This window comes from Aquila chrysaetos, chromosome 11, assembly GCF_900496995.4.
Source record: "Aquila chrysaetos chrysaetos chromosome 11, bAquChr1.4, whole genome shotgun sequence".
NCBI lineage: Eukaryota > Metazoa > Chordata > Aves > Accipitriformes > Accipitridae > Aquila > Aquila chrysaetos.
This window is the reverse complement of record NC_044014.1, coordinates 30,246,043-30,270,339: the sequence shown is the minus strand read 5'-3', so window position 1 is coordinate 30,270,339 and position 24,297 is coordinate 30,246,043. Positions and strand designations below refer to the sequence as shown.

Here is a 24,297-nt window from a genome sequence, read left to right as displayed (position 1 = left end):
AAGATGTCTGAACACAGTTCTCATTAACAACTCCGGGGGAAAATGGCATTTTGAGTTTAATGTGCACCAGGGACGAGCAGATATAAATTGGGGCACCCTATGGTCAAAACCTAGGGAGTAACATTCCTACTGCATTGATCAAAGCAGCTGTGTCTATTCTAATTTTCCTTTCTCTTCTGGCTTTTTATGGCCAGCAATTTAAGACACTCAGAAATCATTCAGAACATCCCAACGTCCCTCTTCAGCAATCTGCCTGACCCTGGAGCCAGATCCTGACCACGAGCCCAAGGCAGCGTTAGCAGTCAGGGCTCTGCAGACCTGAAGTCCAAGTTTGTTCACATCCATCACCTTGAGAACAACTTTCCATCTGCTCCTCCTGGCCTTCTACCCCTACTGCTCTGTTGTCTTACACAGTTAAACCCCCACAAAACTCATCTTAAAATGTAGTATTTTTCTTGTATTCCCACTGATTTGTTTTTGTCTTTTTTTGAGGCAACCACCTACTACTAAAATATTTATCTACTCCTGCCACATGTATTATAATCTGCTGGTAAGGGATTTTGCATAAAGAGTAAAAAGGGATGTGCTTAGGCAGTAATCATGAATTCCTTCTCTGATCTCGTATTTTTCCAAACTCCCTGCTCTTGAAGAATCTCTTAGCTACTGCCTAGCACACAGCTACATTTACTGCTTTTTAAACTTTACTATCACTCTTGGCAATGTTATTTCCTTTGCTGCTGCTCTTTCTTCCGCTCAGACACAGACCATCTGCCATCCTGCTCACCAAACTACTTGTCAGCTTTAATATCTGTAGGCAATGAAGGATATTATAGGCGTGAATTACTTTCATATTTTTCTTCCTAAATTTTGTGTTAAGGAGAGTATTGTATTGCAGTGAGAAACTCACTATGAAGAAAAAGCAAAAGCCCACAGCAGATGGGACAGAAGGCACGTACCATAAATCTTCAGTGTGCACTTCCTACCTGTTATTAGAAACTTATTCAAATTCTCTTTTGGCAATCAACTTTAAATGGTTTTCAGCACACCTAGATGTTAGGCAAAGGATTCCAAGTTATAAACTTTAGCTTTTCCCTGCAAAGTTGATCCATTTTCGTTAAGCAAAACATACAAATTGTCCCAGTGAAAAATGTGCAGATGATATTCAGATTAATCAAACTAGAGAATCCTTGGAGTAATTCTAATCAAGTAATTCTAAGGATTGTAGCTCTAATGGGCAACTTGACAGCTGATGAAAGACAGCGTTGTCAAAAGTAATGCACATTGTAAGGATGAGCTGTAACTATTAAAAATTTTGTTTTATGTCAGCACATACATACTAGATGTTAGGAGGAACATTTATATATGAAAGATCAAGGTGGGGAAAACTTTAGAGCCCAGTTGTTCCAAATCACTTGATCTAGGGTCAGGATTGGAAGGCAGGGAAGACCAATCCTCTTTTTATACCTGTTGACCACTCTACACTTGAGCAATTCTCATTTCAAGGCTTAAGTAAGTCTCATTCTCATTTTAGTAAATCTCATTCTCACTTTAAGCGTGAGTAATTTTCATTTTCAGGACAAACTCAGCTGGGAAGTTACAATATACAGCAGACTTTCCAGGTCTTATTCTGGGCAAGAAAAGGCTCATTTGGAATTCATTTCAGCAAGTCTCTCCACTTGGGCAAAAACAGTACACTTTGGGAAAAAAAACCCCAAACCCCAAACAAAAGCCAAACACCAAAACACACCACTCATTGGATTTTTTTTTTTTTTTTTAAATTTCAACCACATTGTCCATCTTGACAGACCTGTGCAGGGTGGTATAGAAAGGTCTGGATATTATGGGCAACACAGGAATGAGAGAGGTTAACTATTAACACCCTTCCAAGTTTTAGAAAAAGCCATTAATTTCACAAGTACTGAGCGGTATCGACCCAAGAAGCAGGTTGTTGATGTTGCATTATTCCATTCACAGTTGAGATACACCTAAAGTATTCTAAATTAAAATCTAAGCAAGGTCTAGTTCAACCTACCCCAAGACTATACATATATATATATATAATTTTTTTTTTTTTCCCTTTTCTTTCTTAGTTTCCTTTTATGGTAACTTTGTTAACAGGGGAAAAAAAATGAAGAAAAGAGAAAGATATTTTCACCTTTATATGTGCTGAATTCTGGCAGTCAGCTTCATGATGCTGCCAACTCACTGAGTTTAACTAAGCATCTCTGGATTTGAGATGTTTTGCCGACCCAGCAGGGTCAACGTCCCTGCTCTCAGTGCAGATCTGCCCTAGCAGATACTGAATAATTTCCCTCTGTTAAGAAGCAGCCAGACATAAAGCAGCTATGACTTTGGGTCTTCCTCAGGTTGTCTCAGTGAACCTTCTTAAATATTCAGAAGAGCTAATATCCTCTATGTATCACCTTATAACATCTAAATTTGGCTTTTGCCTGATTTGCCATATTCTAATTAGCCTCTGGTGGAGCAGGAGAGTACATCTCACCCATTAACTACATAGGGAACTTAAAGTTATCTTAATTTAGACATCTGCAGGGTGGTATGAAAAACCACGTAGGGCCTATGCTGCTTTCACAACATCTTTTGGTACAAGGTTTCTGACTGATGCAGGGTTGAGAAAAGGAGAAGTCCTGGAGGGAGAAATGGGTTATTCTTAATGTACCTTCAAAGGCACAGAGAGCTCATAAAACAGGAACGAACTGAAATGGGTCATGATCTCCCCAAGCAGATACATCTCTATATTTAGCAACAACTATTGTAACTGTTGACACCCTAAGAAAGTGTCCTTGTCACTACCTCAACTGGGCCCAACATGTTATCTTTCTACTTACAAACCCCTATAGTAGCATTGTCGCTGAGAATCATAGAATCTTTTAGGTTGGAAAAGACCTTTAAGATCATTGACTCCAACCATTAACCCAGCGCTACCAAGTCCAGCCCTAAACCATACCCCTAAGCACCACACCTACACGTCTTTAAATGCCTCCAGGGATGGTAACTCAACCACTTCCCTGGAGGACTCAACCACTTCACAGCCTGCTCCAATGCTTGACAACTCTTTCAGTGAAGCAATTTTTCCTAATATCCAATCTAAACCTCCCCTGCTGCAACTCGAGGCCGCTTCCTCTTGTTCTATCGCTTGCTAGCTGGGAGAAGAGACCAAGACCCACCTCGCTACAACCTCTTTTCAGTAGCTGTAGAGAGCGATAAGGTCCCCCTGAACCTCCTTTTCTCCAGACTAAATAACCCCAGTTCCCTCAGCCATTCCTCATGAGACTTGTGCTCTAGAGCCTTCACCAGCTTCACTGCCCTTCTTTGGATACACTCCAGCACCTCAATGTCCTTCTTATAGTGAGGGGCCCAATACTGAACACAGTGGTGAGGTGCACCCTCACCAGTGCTGAGTACAGGGGGAGGATCAGTTTCCTGCTCCTGCTGACCACGCTATTTGGGTCGGCAAGCCAGGATTCTGTTGGCCTTCTTGGCCACCTGGGCACACTGCTGGCTCATATTCAGCCGGCTGTCGACCAACACCCCCAGGTCCTTGTCTGCCAGGCAGCTTTCCAGCCACTCTTCCCCAAGCCTGTAGCGCTGCATGGGGTTGTTGTGGCCCAAGTGCAGGACCTGGCACTGGGCCTTGTTGAACCTCATACAATTGGCCTTGGCCCATTGATCCAGCCTGTCCAGATCCCTCTGTAGAGCCTCCCTACCCTCAAGCAAATCAACAGTCCTGCCCTACTTGGTGTTGCCTGCAAACTTACTGAGGGTGCACTTGATCCCCTTGTCCACAAAATTGGTAAAGATATTAAACAGAACTGGCTCCAATATTGAACCCTGGGGAACACCACTCATGACTGGCCACCAAATGGATTTAACTCCATTCACCACAACTCTTTGGGCCCGGCCATCCAGCCAGTTTTTTACCCAGCGAAGAGTATGCCCGTACAAGCCATGAGCAGCCAGTTAGTCACAGAAGTGGCAGTTATACAATGCTGTGAATATGCCATGCTACTTTTCAAGTAAAGAGCAGGAGAAGAGTTTTCTACAAAATCAAACCAGATAGCAAATATTGCCTTATACATAACTGAGTCCAAATTGCATAAGTCCTGCTTGCATAACAGATATTGTCAGCTAATGGTTTTGCTTTTTTTCACGTGGCATTTTCTTTTGTCTTTAAGGAATAAATTCTGAAAACAAATGTACATGTTACAACTCTATTACTGTACGAAAGCCCTGCTATGCTCAACTCAACATGAATTCAATTTAGACTTACTGATGACTGCAAAGTCAACAGCTGTAAGAAAATAAAAATTGATGAGATTGATACTAGGTGTGATCCACCAATTTCCCTTATTTTGCCTCAGTGGAAACATGTACCATGTCAAAAAATGATGGTCTTCCAGAAAATATTTGCCTTTGTCCATTTACCAGCTTGCTGCCTGGCACATTGTCCCTGTTGTCTATTTAATAAACGGTCATTTCATTGTTTACTTTGAACAGAGAATTAACTGAGCAACCAGGATCTAACAGGGCACCTCAGAAGAGCTGACATGGTTTGTCGCATGAATTTTCAGCCCATGTGCTTGGCCACATGCGAAAGTCAGTTTTGCACTACTACATCCAGACTGTAAAGTATATGGGAGATAGGCAAGGATAGACTTTATTTTATATTAGTCTCACCCTTTATTGATGGTTCTCTGACAACAGGAATTACCTTACATGTTTGATACATATTAAGGAACAGGTTTTTATTTTAAAAAATAAGCCTCAGCCTCTCTTTCCATGTAGGGATTTACATTCTTCCTTTTGAAGTAACTGCTACTCTCTTGGATGGTCCTACTTGATAAGCTTAAATCAGCCCTACTTCAGACAAACAAGATTGCACTAATCTGCTAAAGCAGGTCAATTATGTACAGATTGTAACAGCAGCAGACACATAGAAAGTAAAAACTTGGCCCCAAAACCTACTACTATGATGTAAAGAGCCACAGGGGCAGAGTCATCTCATGAAGCCCATTCAGCCAGCTGTCCTTGCTCCACGTGGTACCTGATTCAGAGTAGGTTCAGTTAATTCCTTCCAACAATAAGCTATAAGGACTCTGATATTTGCCAAACCAAACAAGTTACTGAGTGTAGCCATGTTATAAAGTCATGGTGGGAGACTTGCCTCAATGCAACTGCAGGGCACCGGCTTGCTTTTATCACACAAGCAGGCAGTTATCACGGAATAGCTAATCACACTGTAAATCTACACCGTAACTTGCAGTAACTTGTTACATAGACATAACCTAAACTAAAAACTAATTTACTCTGCCATCTGTTTTTAAATGTTGCAGCAAAATTTATAACAGCATTACGGAACTGGACATGATCTTTGATCTCTAATATGCAAACCTCTAGATTATTCTAATAGTCTGTTCTAGCTTCCAAAAGAATTATGAATTTATATTGACTAGCTTTGCCTTAAATACATAAATAGCCAAATATTCCCATTTTCCAGTGGATTAAGACATTCACTACTATCATACAAGATTGAATCAGTTTATCTGACTTATTTCTTTAGTCACCATGCTTCCAATGCCTAGAAAATGAATAATAATTTTCTGAAATGGTAGTACTGCATTGGTAAGTAGCATTTTTACTTGGAATTGTTCAGACATCTACACATACGGCTTAACCAAGCTTCACAACTTTCTTCTGAAACAAGTAATCTTTTCTCTAAAAGTGTACAGAGAGCATTTTAAAGCTTTTAAAGCATTTAAGCCTTTGAATATTTACTGAACGCTGAACAAAACCTAACCAAAAGGGTTGCTTAAAACTTGGAGACTGATAAAGACAGCAAATTAATATGGCATTAATGTGAGACTGAAACTTTCAAAGACAACTAAACCAGACTGGAATACTTAAGCCTTTACAGTAACAAAATTACCTTTTGTTTTTATATATTAAGATATATATATACATATGTATAATTACAACCGTTAATCTCCACAGACCAACGATCTCCTTCAAAATGACACTCTCCTCCTGTCAGTATACTGAATTGTCCATGAGCTGCAGACAGAGCCACTCAGGAGGAGCTCCTCCACCAGCAGGAGCCAGGCTCCTACATTAGAGCTCTCAGCTTCATAGAAAAAGTCTTTCCAGAAGGACTTGTTAAATCCAGAGAATTAAAACATGGCAGATCATCTCACTATCAAGAAAACTGCAAATTTGTGAGGTAAACCACGAATTAATGCAAATAATTCAGTTGGATGCTTCAAACGTGCTTAGCATCTTTTATATGAGTAGTTCTCCTGAGAAACAATATGCATCAGTATAGTTTTTTGCAGGATCAAGACCTAAGTCAATATCATACATTTTGTAAATGCTAGCATCTTCTGTAATATAGATGAGCATTAAGGCAAAATTTTGTCTTGTGCTCTCTCTAGGGTAGGACAATACTGCAAAAAATACACATTTTACTATACCAGAGGTTTCAAGTCTAACAGTTCATCACTAGAGCTAGCTGGGAAATAGCAGAAAAAGCTTAGTCTTTTTCTTCCAGAAAAGAAATAAGAAAAGACCCTAACCCACTCTCTTTTCTGTGGTGTGATCTATGCATTCATCTGGAAGAGAGGAAAATCAGGTCAAGCAGAACAAGGACTTGAACCTGTGTTTCACCTGTTACGGACAAATATTCCGTTCTCTGCTAATGTGGGGCCTGTTTTCATGTATCAGATCAGAACCATATCCTTCTGAACCTGAAAAAGCTTTCCCAATAAAAGCACTGTCAAGGCACATAAAAAGCTTCAGTGCTGAAAATGCAACCTTTTTTCAAGAAAAAGTCGGTTTTATTAAAAAAACCCAACCAAACAACAAATCAGGATAAATTTAGATGCCACCTTTCACAAACAGCCCACACAGTAGATATTTTCTTGTGATAAGCATCAGGTATTAACCTCTTTCTGTATCTTCAGAGATAATTGAAGCCGACTCCTTTGGAAACAAAATGGAATGTGGACATCTGTTCACTGTAAACATTTAAAAAACATTTTGGACACTAAATTGAACTGCAAATTATATTTTTTTATTCCACTATGTGGCAAAAGTAAAAATTATATATAAGGAAGAAAGGGAAGCCTAAATGAGACAGACCAGACAGCACGTGAAAAGCAATTTGTGATCTAGGCATTCATCTGGAAGATGGAAAACAGGTCAAGCAGAGCAAGGAGTCAAACGCTGGTTTCAGAGAGGGAGTGAAGGCCACAGGCAATGTGGGAAGAAATCACAGCAAAAGCACGTGGCAAATATTGAATGGTAACAGAGATTAGCAGAGAGTGAAGAGTCACTAACAGAAACATAATTCAGATGCTGAAGGGGAAATGCCCCTCAAGTGGGGAAGGAAATAAAGTAGATATGTTGGAATAGAAGGTAAGGGGAAAAAAAAAAAAAAAAAGAAACTAGAGAGTAGGAAATTAAGACAAGTGGGCCAAGAAAGAGAGAACTGGTATCTTAAAGAGCAGACTGTAGTACACTCAAATCTTTTCCTTTTGATGATGATGACCCAGCTGAGATACTAAAATGGTTGGGGAAGATGGGAACAAGATCAAAGGGCAGAACTTCTTGCAAAAATCAAATGGGCAATGACAGCCAGAGGTTGGGTATTCTATTCATTTGTTCAGCAGTTCAGTGCTGTTTTCTTCCTACGACCAATCAGAGCTATATTGTCAAACCTGTTACTCAGGCTGTGTACAGAAGTAACAAGAGAAACTTTCTGTCTCCCAGGCTCCTTCTTAACCTACAACTGATGATGGCAGCAAACAACTGCACTTTTTCTCTACAGCAAGCTGGTACTTGCAGCGAGAGCAAAGAGCCAGGAGCCCTGGGAGCAGGGTGCTCTCTGAAAAGGTTGGAAGTGAATCAAATCCTCCCAATATAGACAATCTCATCAAGAACTGCCTGTTACAATCTGGTTTTTGGTTTGCTCCTGGGACAACACTGATCTGGTTTGTCTTTCAAGAAACTACTTCCATGATCAAATTAATCACTGAAGAAAATAAATACATATCCTTATGGTTGGCAATTTCAACACCCAATGGTCAATACAAAAATCTCTAGCAAAATAGTAGTCATACGCGGAATAAAAGTCACAATAGGACAATGTAACCTTGAAGGATTCATTAATAAAACATTTACCAGTTTCAGTGAGACCAAGATTTTACCATTTGATCTTTTTGATCCAGGGAATAATAGTTTCATAAATTGCTAGGTTTGCACAGTAAAATTTTAACCAGAAACAGCTGTTCCCTGTTGCCAAATACGATTGTTATGGAAGGCCTGAGAAATGAGCCTGAAAATGCATTCAAGAGTCTCAATACTATCCTCCTTCTTAGAAGAAAATAATTATTTTGATGTGGCACTCAAACTCATAGTAATGCTGACCTCTAATGTTTTCAGTAAGATTGCCATTATCCAAGGAAGATACATATAATCACATTACCCCCAAAGAATCTGGTTTTCACAACAACACAGAGCACTTACTATATTAATATTGAATGATACATATATTCCAGGTTTTCCATAATAAGCAGAGACTGTTCAAATGAGCTGAATCAACATGGGTAGAAGCTCCGTGTGAAGTGAAATGTCTAACAACAATAATTGCTTTAATAAGCATCCTTGGAGCAGAGTATGGACTTAATGCAAAGAGTGAAGATCAGTTAAGAGCACAGAGGCTCTTACAAAGTATTAGTTTTGGGAAGATGATCAGTACACTCAGCAGAAATCCTGTCAGAGGAAACTTTAGCTCTCGTGTATGAGCCCCTTAATGTTTTTACTCTCAAGACATTTAGTATGTGTTGGACCGATCTCGAGCTTTGTACCTGTAAGAATCAGTGCAGAATTTGTCTTCCCTGCTCTTTATTACTTACAGTCATTCTGATCTGTCATGTCCACAGTAGAGTTATATATCAGGCACCCCACAACTTTGTGAGTTATCTGCACACGCACTGCTGCATTTTTTACTAGAATCATTTTAACAGAGAACCACTCATAGGAGAAGGTGAAACACCCAGTTCAGACTTAGATTTAATACAGACAGATACATTCAAAGATATAAGATTAGTTGCCAATAAGAGAAATCCATCTCTTTTCTCAATATGGTCTTACTAGCTCCTACAAGAGGCTATGACATCTTTATGAAACCATCTCAACCAATCCTGAGGCATTTAACATCAAAAGTGTGACTAAATCACTGAGATAAAGTGAAATGGTATTACTAAAGTGAAATGCTATTTGGACAACTGAGTAGCTAATTTACAAAGACAGAACCCCATGAAATGAGTGCTTTTCAGCTAAATCACTGTCATGTTTTGTGCAATTTCCCTACATGTCATCTCATGATGACCCATCTTTGCCTATACTTTTCTCCCTGAGCATGAAGAACTATGGTTGCTGCACTGCTGAATTTTCCTCTTAGAAGGCCTGCAAATGTGATCTGACAAGTCAAATGACTGATTGCACCTTGTCCATACAGGCAAAATGAGAAGTCCTTCTCAAATACAGTGGGAGATTGACACCAACAGTAACATATCGTCACTATGAAGAGTATGCAAGTCAGAAAAGTTAGTTACTCAGACCAACAGGCTAAATTAGACGCTTTCAGAATGTCACAGAACATACACTTCAAGCTATATTTAAACTTACGGTTTTCCAAACACAGGATGGCCAACAGCAGATTTAGGAAATCAGAACGTGTTTGTAAGAGGAGCGGATAGAAGTTGATGTTTCAGAGGCTCTTCACTTCAGAAGGTGCTTGTTTAGCGAAAGCGCTGCACCGCCTCTCATTCAGGCACCGAGATGAACCCAGCACCCGTGGCAGAGCGGGCTCGCCAGTGGGAGAGCACGATTCACAGATCCGTCCATTACATAAGACTGTAACCTCTATTCACAGCCATCTGCTGTGGCTGTTTTGTAACAAGACGTTGTCGAGTGTTTCTGCCATCATATGGTAAATTTCCTTAAAATACACGTGCAAAAAATCACTACACAAAGACCTAGAAATTCCTTAACTAGATGCAAGTCCCAAATTTCACAGATGAATGGTAGTTTGGAGAGGTAGCCTTCAAACTCCTCTGCATGGTGTGGCTGTAATTTCCTTCTTGATTTCTAGCATCTATGGCTTACAGGAAGATACACCGATTAAAACTTTTTGTTGACTGGTATTTGCATTGCTAGATATCTCCATTTTCTGTCTTATTTGGGATTTATACTGAGAACAAATAAAAGGATTTTTCAATTTCATTATTATCCTTCCACATATAGGCAGTTTTTAAAGAAGGAGAAGGAAACGAGTAGTGTTGACGGTTTGTTTGGGTTTTTTTTGCCTGCTCTCACAGATATTGCCTCTACCTGGTTCCAGCTTATCTCCATGAATTCTTATAAAGATGCAGTCTTCACAAGCTGAATTATACAGAAGACCACCTCTGGCCTAAAAGTCATGGGAAAACCAGACATACTTCAATACTTTAAAGGAAAAGTCTTGACAATAAAACAATGTTGAGTAACCAAATGACAATACATTCTTGTCTTCCAGAAGAAGAGATGAACAGTGAAGAATAAAGAACCAATGTTTCTTTAAAACTAATAAAAGGATTTTTGTCAAATTCAGACTGAATTTTTCTACTTTTCCAAATTAACTTGTGTGACTTCTTACTTAAATGTTATTTTAGCTAATACTAAATATTGATAGATATGGATTTGGTAAAGGCTGACAATTCACTTACGAGTGATATATGAAATGGAAATCAATTGTAACCCCCCCTTCAATCTCTCCAGAAAGAAAGCTGGGGGGTGGGTGGGGGTGTTGTGCAAACTCATTGCTGGTTGTTTTCCTAAAAGGACTGGGAATTCAGTGAAAGTAGGGGGAAAAAAGCTCTGTTATTGCACAGAAAAGTAATGAAAAGAACTCAAATTTAATGCTGTTTGGAAACAGTGCTCTCACTAGCAGATTTTTGTTGTTGTTTTTACTTGAGAAGAGTGATAAAAACTTAGCATCCTAGAATTAATTTAAACTATTCCCCCCTCTACATTAAAAACATGAGGATCACCGATACTCTTGTGATTTTTAAAATCTATTCTGCAGTACTGACAGAAAAGAAGAAAAAAAAAAAAATTGCTGAATAGCATCTGTCCTGCATATTCAGTACAAGTCACTGTTATCTTACCTACAGAAACAAATATTATATCCAGTTGTTTCCTATGCATTTAAATTTTGTTTTTAAGATTGGAAGAAACAATTATATTATCAAAAGTGATAGCAATTGAGCATGATTTTCTTTGCTTGCTGCATTAGTAGCAAATCTGTGATTTCAATTAAATTCTCTTGGGCTTTAACTTTTCAATACGTTCTGACAAGGAACGCATTCACTCTTCCATTTATCACTGGTGAGCCATTTTACTAATGCTTTGTTAATGTTGCACTTCTGGTTTTGAGTATTTCATTCAAGTTCTGCAGAATAAAGCCTAGGTTCCTATTTTAAAGAAAAAAAAAAAAAAGCCAAAAAAACCCAAAACAAATCAGGAAGATTCCTACTATTCACACAAAGTAAAATTTTACAGCTTCAGCACAACTCAAATTTGAAAACACGTCATCTTTTACAGTCTGTATCCTGAGGCCTCTACCCATACTTGATCAAAGAGGAGGGAAAACATGTCCCTCATTCCCCCAAGGATATCTTTTCTTTCTTATTTTACCTTGCTGAGGTTTCATATTCCCCAGCCTGTCTCTCATGTGATGCATCTTTTCTTGTCTATAGATAAATTCATTAAAACTTCTGAAGTGACTGCGTTGCTTTTCTCCTTTATTGCTATTTCTATTAAGGCAATTCCTTCCTTCCTTCCTTTCAATCTTTAATGCATCAACACTAATCTAGGTTGATTTGTGATGCATTTGAACTGGAGGAACTCTGTTTATCTACCCTTATAAAGGAACTGCAGTTAACAAAAATGTCATACCCACCTGATGGATGCTAACAGATCTTATACTGACTTGTCATTTTCAGGGACTTCACTTGACCGTTGTCACCACATAGCTCTTAAAATCTAATATTACAAGGCAATAAAGTATCACCTTTTGATTATTTAGTTTTTGTAAAAGCTTAATATCCTAGAGCAACATTAGTAATTTTTATTCTGTGAACACACAGTTGATGTAGCACTCTTCTTTGCAATTAGATTGATAAAACAGCATAAAATGACAATCAGTACAAAAGAAACTTGGTCTGCAGCCGTTCCCTACATACACTTTTTCTGCATACAAAACAGTCTTAAACAGATGACATAATTGCTGCAGAAGGGCTTAAAAACTTTTTCTTTTTGAGAAAAGTTAAGCCACAAAATTTAGATTTAGATCCAGATTTCAAAAAGCCTATCTGGGGTTAAACAAGCCCCATGTTAAATCTGTTTTAGAAGGACTTACCTTCCACAAAACTCAGATATCCACCTCTGGCTACACAGTCCTATTTTCCCTAAATTCTCCTCCACTCGTAACTGCCCTTACCTACATCCAACTTTCAAAGTCTTTCCAATAGCAAAGTCTTACTTTCTCCTATGCCTTCTAGAAATCAAAAAAGGAGGAAAAAACAAATTCAAGAGGAATGTTGACAAATTCAGAAAGGTTAAGTAAAGCTGACAAAAAAATTATTCACGTTCTAGAAAATCAATCATGCAGTAAGAGACTCAGAAGTTTCATTGATTTTATTTATTCAAATTATTTGAAAATATAGTCTATAAATATTTCACAACTGTGATGTGCTTTTTTCTCTATTTAATAACAGTCCCTTTACAGACTACCTTCATGGTGTCCAGTGCAGTTAGCAGAAACTTCAAAGCCAACTCTGCTTAGAGCAGGAGGCTGAACCTCCCGAGCTGTCCAGAGAAGTCCTGACTTCTCTTTCAATGTAAATTATCCTATGATCCTACAAACACAAAACTGGAGGGGTGGGAGGAGAGAAAAAAAGAAAAAAAAAAAAAGGCAAAAAGCCCAAGATTCTTGTTTCCTTTTTTGGGGGGGCTTTTTTTTTTGGAGGAGGTGAGTGTGGGTCTTGAGGGTTTGAATACATTTCTGGAAAAACAGTTTTTTCCTTTTTAAACTATCTGGAGTTGTTTTACTTATTTAAAGTCCCAGTCTTCCAGGAGAGGGGTTTGATCCTTTGCTACATAAAGAGGTAATGTATGAATAAGTAACTGCAGATTCCAGACATGACACTTGCAGGTTTCTCTTTGATGAAATTCAAAAAGAAACATGATGTGTGCCATGCTGTCGTAGGTTAAAGTATTATAAGACCACAGGCTATAGCTAGCTTTATAGGAACAAGACTTCTGACATTTGAAAAAGCTGGTTTAAAAGACCCAAAGTGTAACATGGTGGAAACCATCAGGAAAAAATATCAATGTAGAAACAAAGCACACATTTTAGCAAAGAATGTAATTGACAAATTTGGGCCGTCCATAGATTTTGTGTGGAAGCCGAAAAGTCTTAAAACTCTCAAAGCACGGATGATAAACAAAACCTGTTTCTAGTGGCTAGTTCACGCTGATTGTAAGTGGTTTACAAATGAAGTATGATCAGCTTACAGAAGGAATTACATGATGGGGTTGACTGCAACAGCAGGAGCATGGCCTAATGACTTATAAGCTTTCCACCATATTTTTCTTCTTTTAGAAAATAATGCATTTATTTTGAAAAAGGATCAGATAACATTCCCAATATTTGATAGGGGATCTCTCTTCACTTAAGCTTCTGAGGTCAAATGGGACAACTTGAATGTTAATATGACAAATATAAAATTAATACTGCACATTATAAAACTGAAATACACTTTTTGTATAGGAAAGTAGCTTTCAATGCTAAGTTAAGAACAAAATAGTTGAAGGCGGAGTTCAACAATTTGGTAAAAAATGGGTAGTGTGACAAACCCATTCTCAATGCCTTGTTCACCGCTTTGGAATATCTACACAGAACAGTCAAAGCTTTAAAGGTTATGCTTTGCCTCAGTATAAAAACTGATCAAGAGAAATATCTGCAGCCTACATACAACTTACCTTTCAAGACTCGTTGGGCCAGGCAGGTCTACTCCAGAACACTATAAAGGATAGTACATGAGTACATTTGTACAATTTATGTTGTATATAAGTTCCCAATCCTATAGAGACACACAGGACTACACATGCCTGAAAAATGACTTGTACATAAAGTTATATTAAAGTTGTATTTATAATGTTGAAAATGTAAGTGCTCTACCATTGCCATGAACTGTATTTATAAAGAAGTTAGCCCAGATGGAGAAAGCTGAAGCAATGTTTCAAATATACTCCTATCCTTTCCTTCCAGCATGCGACTGCTATTTCTTTTCTCTTCGTCTCATTAGTACTTCCTCCAGAGATGAAGGAGAATATGACTGAGCGAGAGTTCATGGACTTGTGCTGCCCAGTATTAGCAGGGCTGACAGACTCCCTCCTCTTGATAGCGACTGTGAGCATGGGTTGCACTGTCATGCAGCATGCAGCCTTTTACCTTATTGGTGACGTTATTAATTTTGTTAGGTTCCTTGTGGCTCCCATGGTTTAGGAAGGTTTCTCCCATATTCCAAGATTAACAAACTTCTTAAACTACTTGCGTTTGGATTAGGTTTTTTTGTTGTTGGTTTGTTTTTTGTTTTTTTAAACATCTTTCACTTATAGCCAGAAAACCTGGTTAAGAGTAGAGAAATTAAGGGAAGTGGAAGCTGTTAACATCTATGATGCTTGAAGGTCCAGTAGAAGGGCCTCTGTTTGGGGTGTTTTGACATTGCTTTATGTGTGTCCTACATCTGTTTTCTTATTAATCTGATCCCAGCTTTGAGCTGAAGGAAGGTAGTAAGTGGCAGATCCGACTGCAAGAAGCCATGGATGCCAATTCAAAAACTCTGAAATGCCATCAGGTAGTTTCAAGAGGTTTCCCAAAACCAGATTCTTAAATATCTTAACCATTTAGTTTAACTAAACTACATGGACATGATTCAGTATGCATTAATCTATATTAAGTATTACATAATTTGTATTCATATCTGGGATGTAAAGTCAAGACCTGCCTAACATATACACCTAAAATGAGGTAAGAAGATGGGTTTGGCCTGATACCATTAAAAATACTGCAGAGCCGTATCACATTTATTTGTCACTATGCAACCTCAGATAACGGCCATACTGTACAAGCTTGGTTTGTTTTAGAGGGGTATTTAAAAAATATACAACATACAAAACCAAAACAAAACTCTTGCACCTGTAAATAACTAACGTTTTTAAGACAATATTGTTGCTATTTTTCAAGTGACTGTGGTCCAGAATCACTTCCCATTTAATGACATGTGAATGTGCTGAAAATATAACCTGCGCTATCACAGGCAAGGTAAGATTAAAAACATACTGCTTCAGTATTTCATGCATGCACACTTCAAATAAGCTAAATATTGTTTTCAGATGCATCATTAGCAGTTCTGAACACATTTACTACTGAGAACCCTAAGCAATCTCACAAAACTCAAATGAGCTGGACTTGCTTATAAAGCTTGACTGACACCAGCTATTGTTGGCTACGTGCAGTACAGACACAAGAGCACTCATCTGAGTGTTCTACTTTTGGAAATTAAGCCTTTCATTTAAAAAAAATTGCTTCCCTCTGAAGCCACCTCCAAATTCACCCTTTAAGTGTCCCTTCAGCGGTTCTCTTCCTAATCCAAATGCACATTCAACCACAAAACTAAGTTTCTGCAAAGCAACACCAGAGCCTTTGGAGATGATGATATTGCACTTGACTACTGCGTCAAATACTTTTTACACTCCTCAGGTCTGCAAATAGCAAAGATTTCTGCCACTGAGTGCTGATAATCAGCATGGTATGATTTTTTTCCTCTCCAGAGGGAAGATAAATACATTACTGATTTAACTCCTGAGCAAAATGTTCACGTTGTCACTGTCCACCTGCAGCAGAAGGTTTCTAATATCTCCCTTTCAGGCTGTGCATGCTTAGAACAAGTGCATATGCACACACATACACGGAGATACATTATGCTATACCAACACACAGAAATGCACCTGAACAGAATCTTTTCCTCTTTTGAATGCAGATGAGGATTAAATATAAGTTAAATTTCAAAACTGACTGGGAAAGTACCTAACTCACATTAACCTTTTTTCTTTATATTGGAAGAGAGGCCCTTCTTGGGCCATAGGTATGTTCAGTGGATCTATGCCAACACCAAGCCAAGGTCCCTTGCTCTTTCATACCCTAAGTAACATAATTTTGAAAGCAACCCTCAATAAAATAAAATAAAATAAAACAAAATTGCCTTTGTAGTCAGAAGTTGTAAAATGGTCATTTCAGGGAACCCTAGTTTACTGAGCAGGATCACGTGGCTGAACAATTTTATGGAAACAATGCAGTCGGAAACCAACCAGGGTAAGTAAGCATCTCCCAAGTAAAGGGAAACAAGTCTGTGCAACCAACACAATGCTGCAAAGAAACAACAATACCTTCCACGGTATATAAACACTATAGGGACTTTGGCCTCGTTAGATGCAGCTTAACTGGGGAGTCTTTTCTGTGTTTGTATTGTATCTATATGAATTTCATCTCTAGTCTCGAGAGAGTAAAGCTAGAGTTCCCTGTTAAAACCAAGACAGATAGGTACCACCCTGTCCTGCTGTCAACTGATTTTCCTTTCCCCCACTTTTAGGAAGCAAAGTACCTCTTCCCTTGACATATACACAACTTCTGTGTTGTTTACACATGCACATACAACTTGGCAGAGGTAAAATCTGCCTATTCGTTACAGGCTCTACACTTTACCATTAAAGGTCAAGCAAAAGGAAAAGCTAAACCAAACACAAAGCAAACTATAATGGGAGCTCTACAACACAGAGAACTACAAAACAACAGGTGTCTTTGGCAACAGGCTTTCACATGGAAAAGCACAAGAAAATAAACAGAAAGCACAAAAAAAAGACTAGAAAAACAAGCACTATTCTTCAAAAGCACAAAACAACCCAAATCAAATTTTAAAGAGCACCCAAAACCAGAAGACTTAATACATTACAGTTTCCAGATATAAGAACAAAACCAAGAGATTGGATATGACCCTTTGTTGTATGTCACTTCATTCAGAAATTTAAGATGAACAACATTAATTAGTAAATGGATTCACTTCTAAGAAATTCATCTTGGCTAATACTTTTGACATAGTTTTGTTAGTAAACAGAGTTTTAAAAATGCAACAGTGGAGTAGGAGAACATATAGACAGATGGTATTCTAGCATATATTGAACAGTGTAATAGAGTTACTTTGTCTCCACGTTACTACCTGAGAGCATACCTTTACTCTGCAAATACAGAGCAACTCCACTTGTAGAAGTGAAAAAAAAAATTGGGTTTTGTATAAACTGATATCACATATTTCCAAGGAGATTATAATCTCTGCAGTTCCAGGCAATGTGAATTTATCTTCTTTTGAAGGAACCACTTTGCAGCCTATACTTGGTTTCCTTTTAGACTCTGCAATTTTATTTGCTCTTGAGTCAAAAGTAGAGAAAAGTGAATATTTTGGCTTTAAGCAAGGACAGTATTATTCCAGATCATAAGGAATCAAGTCCTCTGATGGCCTGCCCTGCTGCAGCAGAACATGTTTTATAAGAGACTGGAGGATGTGTTTTTGTCCTACCAACAAAAGCAACACCATTCTCTACACACAACGGCAGTGGTCCATAATATGCTTTCTGACAACAGGCAAAGGGTCATCTCGCATGGCAAGAATAGCCTCCAGCATGGATTAAAAATATAAGAAAAACATTTGACGTACTTGGATCTGACAAGATTGAGTCGGTTTTCGGCAAAAATTGGTCACAGCGGACTCCTTGGTAGCCCTCTTTGCACCTGAGAAAAAGGGGATAAATGACAAACATACGCATGCGATAATAAAAGGTTAATTTCAAGGTAGCAAAATCAACTGAAATTCTCCCTGCCAATGCTGCGAGGGACTTGCATATTTACAGTTATTTCAACTACTATGGAAGCAAGGTTATTACTGAAACACAATGGAAGCACGTAAAATCATTTGTATTTCAAAAAATTCCCCTCAACCCTGTTCAATTATTTCAGAAACTATGAAAAGAAACATCACTTAAGAACAACCCCTCTTTTAGATATCAATTCAGTGAAACAATCAAAGAAAGTCCTTTATAAAATAGACATATTTGTAACAAAATATACCCATTAGGTAACAGAAAGCTTTATAAAGCTTCTGTACTGTACAAAACACCAGATTAACAATTTATCTTTGGCTGTCTGAATAAGTAGGGAACACTTATCGAGCCATTAATTTTAGAACTAGTTTCTACCGCACTTAAAAGATAACATGTTTAGGCATGATAGACAATGTCAGGCGTTGTTTGTAAGCGAACAGTCTTAGACATCTGTGGGATTAGATTTTTAAAGCACATAAACCAGAATAACCTCCTGCCTTAAAAACCATGAACTGGCTTTGACTGAGAATCTAATACCATTATTTATCTTGAATGCGTACCTTGAAGAAATTCCATTTACTGCATTTGGACTTGTTCTCAGAAGTCTCTCTCTCTCTCACTTCATCTAAGTGTATCAGAAGCAGACCTTTAATTATTTATTTGCTAAGCAATTTTTCAGAGAAAAGTGATGGACACTTTAATTATAAATGATAGCAACAGGGACTCCGTATCTCCCAAAGCTCTTGCATATCATATAAACAATATGCTCAGATCAGCATCACCACCTTCATTAGGATTGACAACTGCAGCTTGAATTATGTGATAATGTCAAGAAGAGAAGTCATCTGCTCCTTCACAATGTTTCTAGTCAGGCTTCCTCTAAAAGTTGCCTTTTAAAATGCTTTTGGGTTAATAAATTAATGCTTCAGTGAGAAGTACATGTCACCAGCCTTGATTCAGGGATTAGAAAGTACATTTGTGAGCAAATATGTAAATTATAAGAATTGCCATCAGACCCCCAAAAGTAGTAAAAATCTACAGTAAGAAGATGATTTAAAAAAAAAAAAAAAAAGATATTATATAAAACACTCCCTTTTGGCCTTTTTCCATGAAGGACACTGAGTGCTACTTTGCAGATCAGTTTCTTACCGGTACTTATCTATCTGTAAAATGACTGACTGGGAAAAACTGAATTCATATCCTGTGGTAGTGGTCACAAGTTACCAGTCAAGGAAAAATGTTCTAATTTTTTTTTTTTTTTTTAAATGCAGAATGTTCAATTAAAATTGTCCACTAGTCAGAAAAACTGAAGAAGTCTCCATACATTCAGACATGGCTGCATGCAATTTTTGCCTCTGATTATGAAATGTCAGAAGTTGCCTCACATCAAACCGAAACTCTTCTTCGCAGTCTTGGGAAGAGTTGGTAGACCTAATTTCAAAGCTTAAGAACAGCCTACAGGGGTTGGGGATATTCTTGTCTTTGCATTAGCATTTTCTATTAACTTTTTGACATACATTTGTACCTGCCTCACTTACTATTACCCTATTACAGACTTAAAACTCTATGCTGAACTGTTGGTCTGCAAGTCATAGAAGTGTTCATCACATAGCCTAATTCCACAACTGAAAACTTTGATGCTACGTGTGAGGATAAATAGTCAGAGAATGATAACTCCTGGAAGAGCTGTACCGAGTGCTCATCAGCATGTATGAAGACCCATCAGCCAGAGGCAGGCAGAGCAATGCTACAAAGGACCCTCATGCCAGCGGGAACAGCCCTTCCCTTCTCTGATGGTCATCAGGGCACATCTGAGCCAAAAACTCTGCCGCCTTCCTTTTCTTACCACTCCATTCCTCACATAATGGAACAGAAACCTTAGACTGTCTTCACTTCACAGCTGAGAAACAGTCTGCACCATTTGTTACCCTGTCAGATGGTCCAGGTAATTTATTGTGGTCTAGGTAATGAATTGTTCATGCCAGAATTGAAGGAGAGAAATTTTGCTACTGTTTGCTGCTAGGGTAGATTTGGGGATATCTATTCCACTCCTACCAACTGTGTCATGGTCCAAATCAAACATCAGAAAATATTTTTTGTGTCTCACAAAAATGGCAAAAGGTGCTGTGGATATTTTCACCTTCCATTTAATGTTGTTCGTAAGGGTTACATATTATCAGTTGCAAATACAGCAGATGCTGATAAAGTTGGTGGCCTCAAAAACAATCTGATGGGAGACTCCTGTAACTGGTAAAGTACCACCCCAGAACAAGACTCTAAGTTACATGTGTTTTCATGTCTTTCTTTTCTTGACTTTGTATGAGCAATGGGTTGGAACAGAATATATCACAGAGTCACTTAGATTTACAACTTCTCCCTTTTAAAACTCAGCATCCCTCATACCCGACTGAATTGCACGCTGCCACAGCTATGCTGTGCAATCTGGAGATAATGATGGGGACAGATTTCTTCTCTTAAAAATGTATTGGCTATCATATCAAACTATTATTATTATCCTGACTATATCACACATATACTGCTGCTTGTCTCCATCACTGTGAAGCTGGAGCATACAGTAATCAGCTGGCTGACTGACCTGGATGAGTCTAAAGTAACATTTTCACTTACCTGTACATTTTGGTGAACATGTCACAGGAGAATATTATTTTTATGACTTTTAAAATTTAGTACAGAGGTGGCTGATACATCAAAGAATAAATATAATTTTTAAATGTAATAACATAATCTTACACCAAGATAACAACTATTATGGCCATACATCGCTGAAAAAGTTAATATAATTTAAAAAACAAGCAAAGATAAAAACTACGTCTCCTAGTTTCATTAACAAATGATTTTTGAAATCCATAAGACACCAAGTAATAGCAATAACTGCTCTGCTAATATCACACCAAAGTTTAAACCTTTTGTAATTAAGTCTTGTGAAACTGAAGTCTCGTAGAATATAAATTTTACAGTCATAATGTTACAAAATGATAAAAGCTGATCATGTTGTGGCATCCTATAATCTTTGCTAAAGCATCTGCCATCCGTCCTAAATGGGCAGATAAGATAATTGTGCTCACGATACCTGACATGCACACGTGCTGCTAACTGGCATCACACATCTAAGGTACGCCCCCCCCCTTTAAAACAACACTATTGTGTCACATACAGTAGTTCAAGGAAGTCCAGTTGAGGTCGTTCAATATTGCCATATGCAGTGTAAATGACCACATTCATATTTATGGATGTATTAAAAAAACTGTGAGTAATCAGGGAAATCTTGAGAAATGCTCTGATGCAGCCAACTGTTTCAGAAATGATCATTTGATTATATGACAAGCAAATGTTTAATAGATATGCCTTTAAAAAAAAAAAAAAAAAAGTCGAACTAGGGTAAGATATTTCTCATAGTGAAGCGAAAGCTCTGATCTGCATGTGGGACTCCCACAGCAAAGGACGGAAAGGATAGTCTAAGCTCCATTCCAGCACCAGAAGTCACTCCCGTGCTGAAGCGCTGCACTGTATGAGCAGGCTCAGGTACATGCTTAAGTGCAGACCATGGTGAAAGGCTCTAATATATAGTATTAACTACAGCCTCCTTGGAAAGTAAATATGAAAATGGAATTCGCTGGTTTGCATTCAGATTTTCACCAAAATAACTGTATCTGTCTAGGCTCTAGACCAAAAATATCAACAAAAAATGTATGAATGGAATAATTTAAATCCTTCTGATTAAATGTTATGAAAAGAATCACAGGTAAAGCTCATCTGCTGCTGCTAAAATGCTTGCAAACAATACATCCCTAAATGGTATCTGTTAAATTTAACTAAGATTATGTTATCCTGTGTTTTTACATCTTTCACTGGTAATGTACTTTCTGTAGGTTGTTTTTTAAGGTCACCAAACTGCACTGTGCATTGCACTTTATGGAGTCACATACAATATCCTTTGTGTGAAAACATACATGCAGAAACACATTTCTCATTCCTGGTTGGAAGTTTTTTTTCTTTCTACTTGAACATATTTGTGCTTAAGTATTAAAAAGTAAGCAGAGTATGAGCATTTATTCAATCCTTTTGTCCCCATTTTTAATATCAAATAGTATTAATACAGGTATATTCTAGTCAAAGGGATCATAGACATTTTCTGTGGACATTTCTCAGAATTGTTTCTTGTGTATTCAAACCTTATGGAGCCAAGGGAGATTTCAAATAGTTGACTGCATCATGCGTAGGAATAACACAGCGCTCCAACTCCCTAGATTTCAGATGGGACACACTAGCAAAAAGTAAAGTGAATGGGGGCAGGGGGGTGACAAATTCCATGTTAAGTGAAGCTGAAGAATCAAATATATCTAAAGCCAGCAGGAGAAAAGGAAGATATTACAAAGAACCTACTTAGAAGAGTTAGGGAAGGACGTATAAAGCTTATGGCCAAGAAGCCATTACCAGCCAGTTTACATTTTCCCCAAATACTTCTGTATAGTGCTCCATACCCCTATTAAACCAAAGTATTCTAATTCTCAAGGGACGGTAATGTACAGAAGGCAGAAGAGAGAGTGGCACCAGCAAACTAGAGAGGCTATGAAAGACAGTAATGCTGTGAACCCTCATCTCTTTCCTCCTCCCCTATGATACTGACCATCCATTTGAAATGGGAATAATTCTTTTTCTTCCCTAAGTGTGGTGATCACATTGCCTTTGACCATGTGAAGAAGTATGCATAAAATAGTTTCTCTGCACAAAGTCCAGAATTTGTCAACCATAAGATATATGAGATCCTCTGAAATGGAAATTTTGAAAAAGGCATTTGGAATCTCAGTGACGGACTATGCCAGAAGACAAAAGCTGTAATACTATACATCAGGAAAATAAGCATACCCTGGGCCAAAAGTGATTTGTGACATTTAACAGAAATGTCTTAATAGTGCAGTGCCCCAAAGATGAACTTCTATAAACCTATAATCTGACTCTAGCCTTGTAAACAGGAGTAATCCAATTTGAAAGATGCATTAATAGTACCTATGAAAAATGAAAGTTAATTTTTGCAGTGTATCCAGACCAACACATTTCTTTCCACTTGTAGGAGCTACAAGATAACAATCTCAAAAATGCTATTAGAATGATCCATCTTATAATTTCACTAGATCAGTTACAAATTATTTTCTCATGAGACCATTACAGCCATTGTATTGACGATCAGATGCCAGTAAGAGTATATACTGCATCTCTTATTTATTCTCTAAGAGAGGAATCAGAGATTGTGATAAAGAAATATTCCAATGGTCTATAAATTTTGATCAAGTACTTATTTTCACACAGAGAATGCAATACGCTTTATCCTGGGTTGGAGAGCTGGTTATGCAATAAATATACAGTAGCAAGCCATGACATTCTATAGGCCATTGGGTTGTCCCACAATGTAGCCTGAAATATGGCATAAACAATGAAAAATAATTCCTCTGCTCTGCAGGTAAGCTAAATATAGAGTTCAGTACCTGTAACTAGAATGACCTTAACTGGAATAAATAGAAATTTATATTTATTATCGTGATTGTTATTAGGTGAAGATTTTCTTCACAAGGGAAGAAAAAAGTAATCTTAACAGTGAAGGTCAGACAGGATGTCTTGTCATTTAACACATGCAGCATGCCACTATAAGCAAAAAACAGGCTTCCTAGATTCAACAGATTAGACCACTGAATCACAACTTAGAATATTTCTCCACGGATGCCATGCTCAAAGCCAGACAGAAAATGAACCCTTCATAAAAATCAATAGTTTGCTGGTCAGGCACTAACCTGAGAAGTAAAAGATTCACATTCCAGTTTTGGTGTGAAAATGAAGCATTAAAGACTTGAACCCAGGTTTTCTATATTGCAGAAATGTCCTGATAATTTGATTATCTATTCTAGGAAGCACTGCTCTTGTATTGTTTTTGAAAAATAAAATAAAAAAAAAAAATTTCAGAGATATTCCATTTAATCTCGAAATAGGTCGGGGTGGGGGGGGGGGGGGGGGGGGGGCGGAGACAATGAAGAAAAAGTTTCCAACATGGCTCTAACCATGGATAAGCGAGTGAAACAGTCATGTGTTGAACCTTGGACAGAGTTACTGCTGTTATCAGGTAATTGTTTACACCCAACAGAGTTTGTAGTGAAATACAAACCAGAAGTAATATTTTAACAGGAAGTCAGCTAATGGTTATTGGAAGCTTTTTCAGAAACTGCAGGA

The 24,297-nt window shown here is 37.9% G+C and overlaps 1 protein-coding gene across 1 annotated transcript in view; it reads right to left on the bottom strand.

The window, feature by feature from the left end:
- NRG3 (neuregulin 3) overlaps positions 1–24,297 on the bottom strand; it is a 436,672-nt gene that overhangs the window by 109,057 nt on the left and 303,318 nt on the right. Inside the window, 1 exon segment of the mRNA XM_030030263.1 lies at positions 17,895–17,968. Coding sequence (XP_029886123.1) covers positions 17,895–17,968 — 74 coding nt within the window.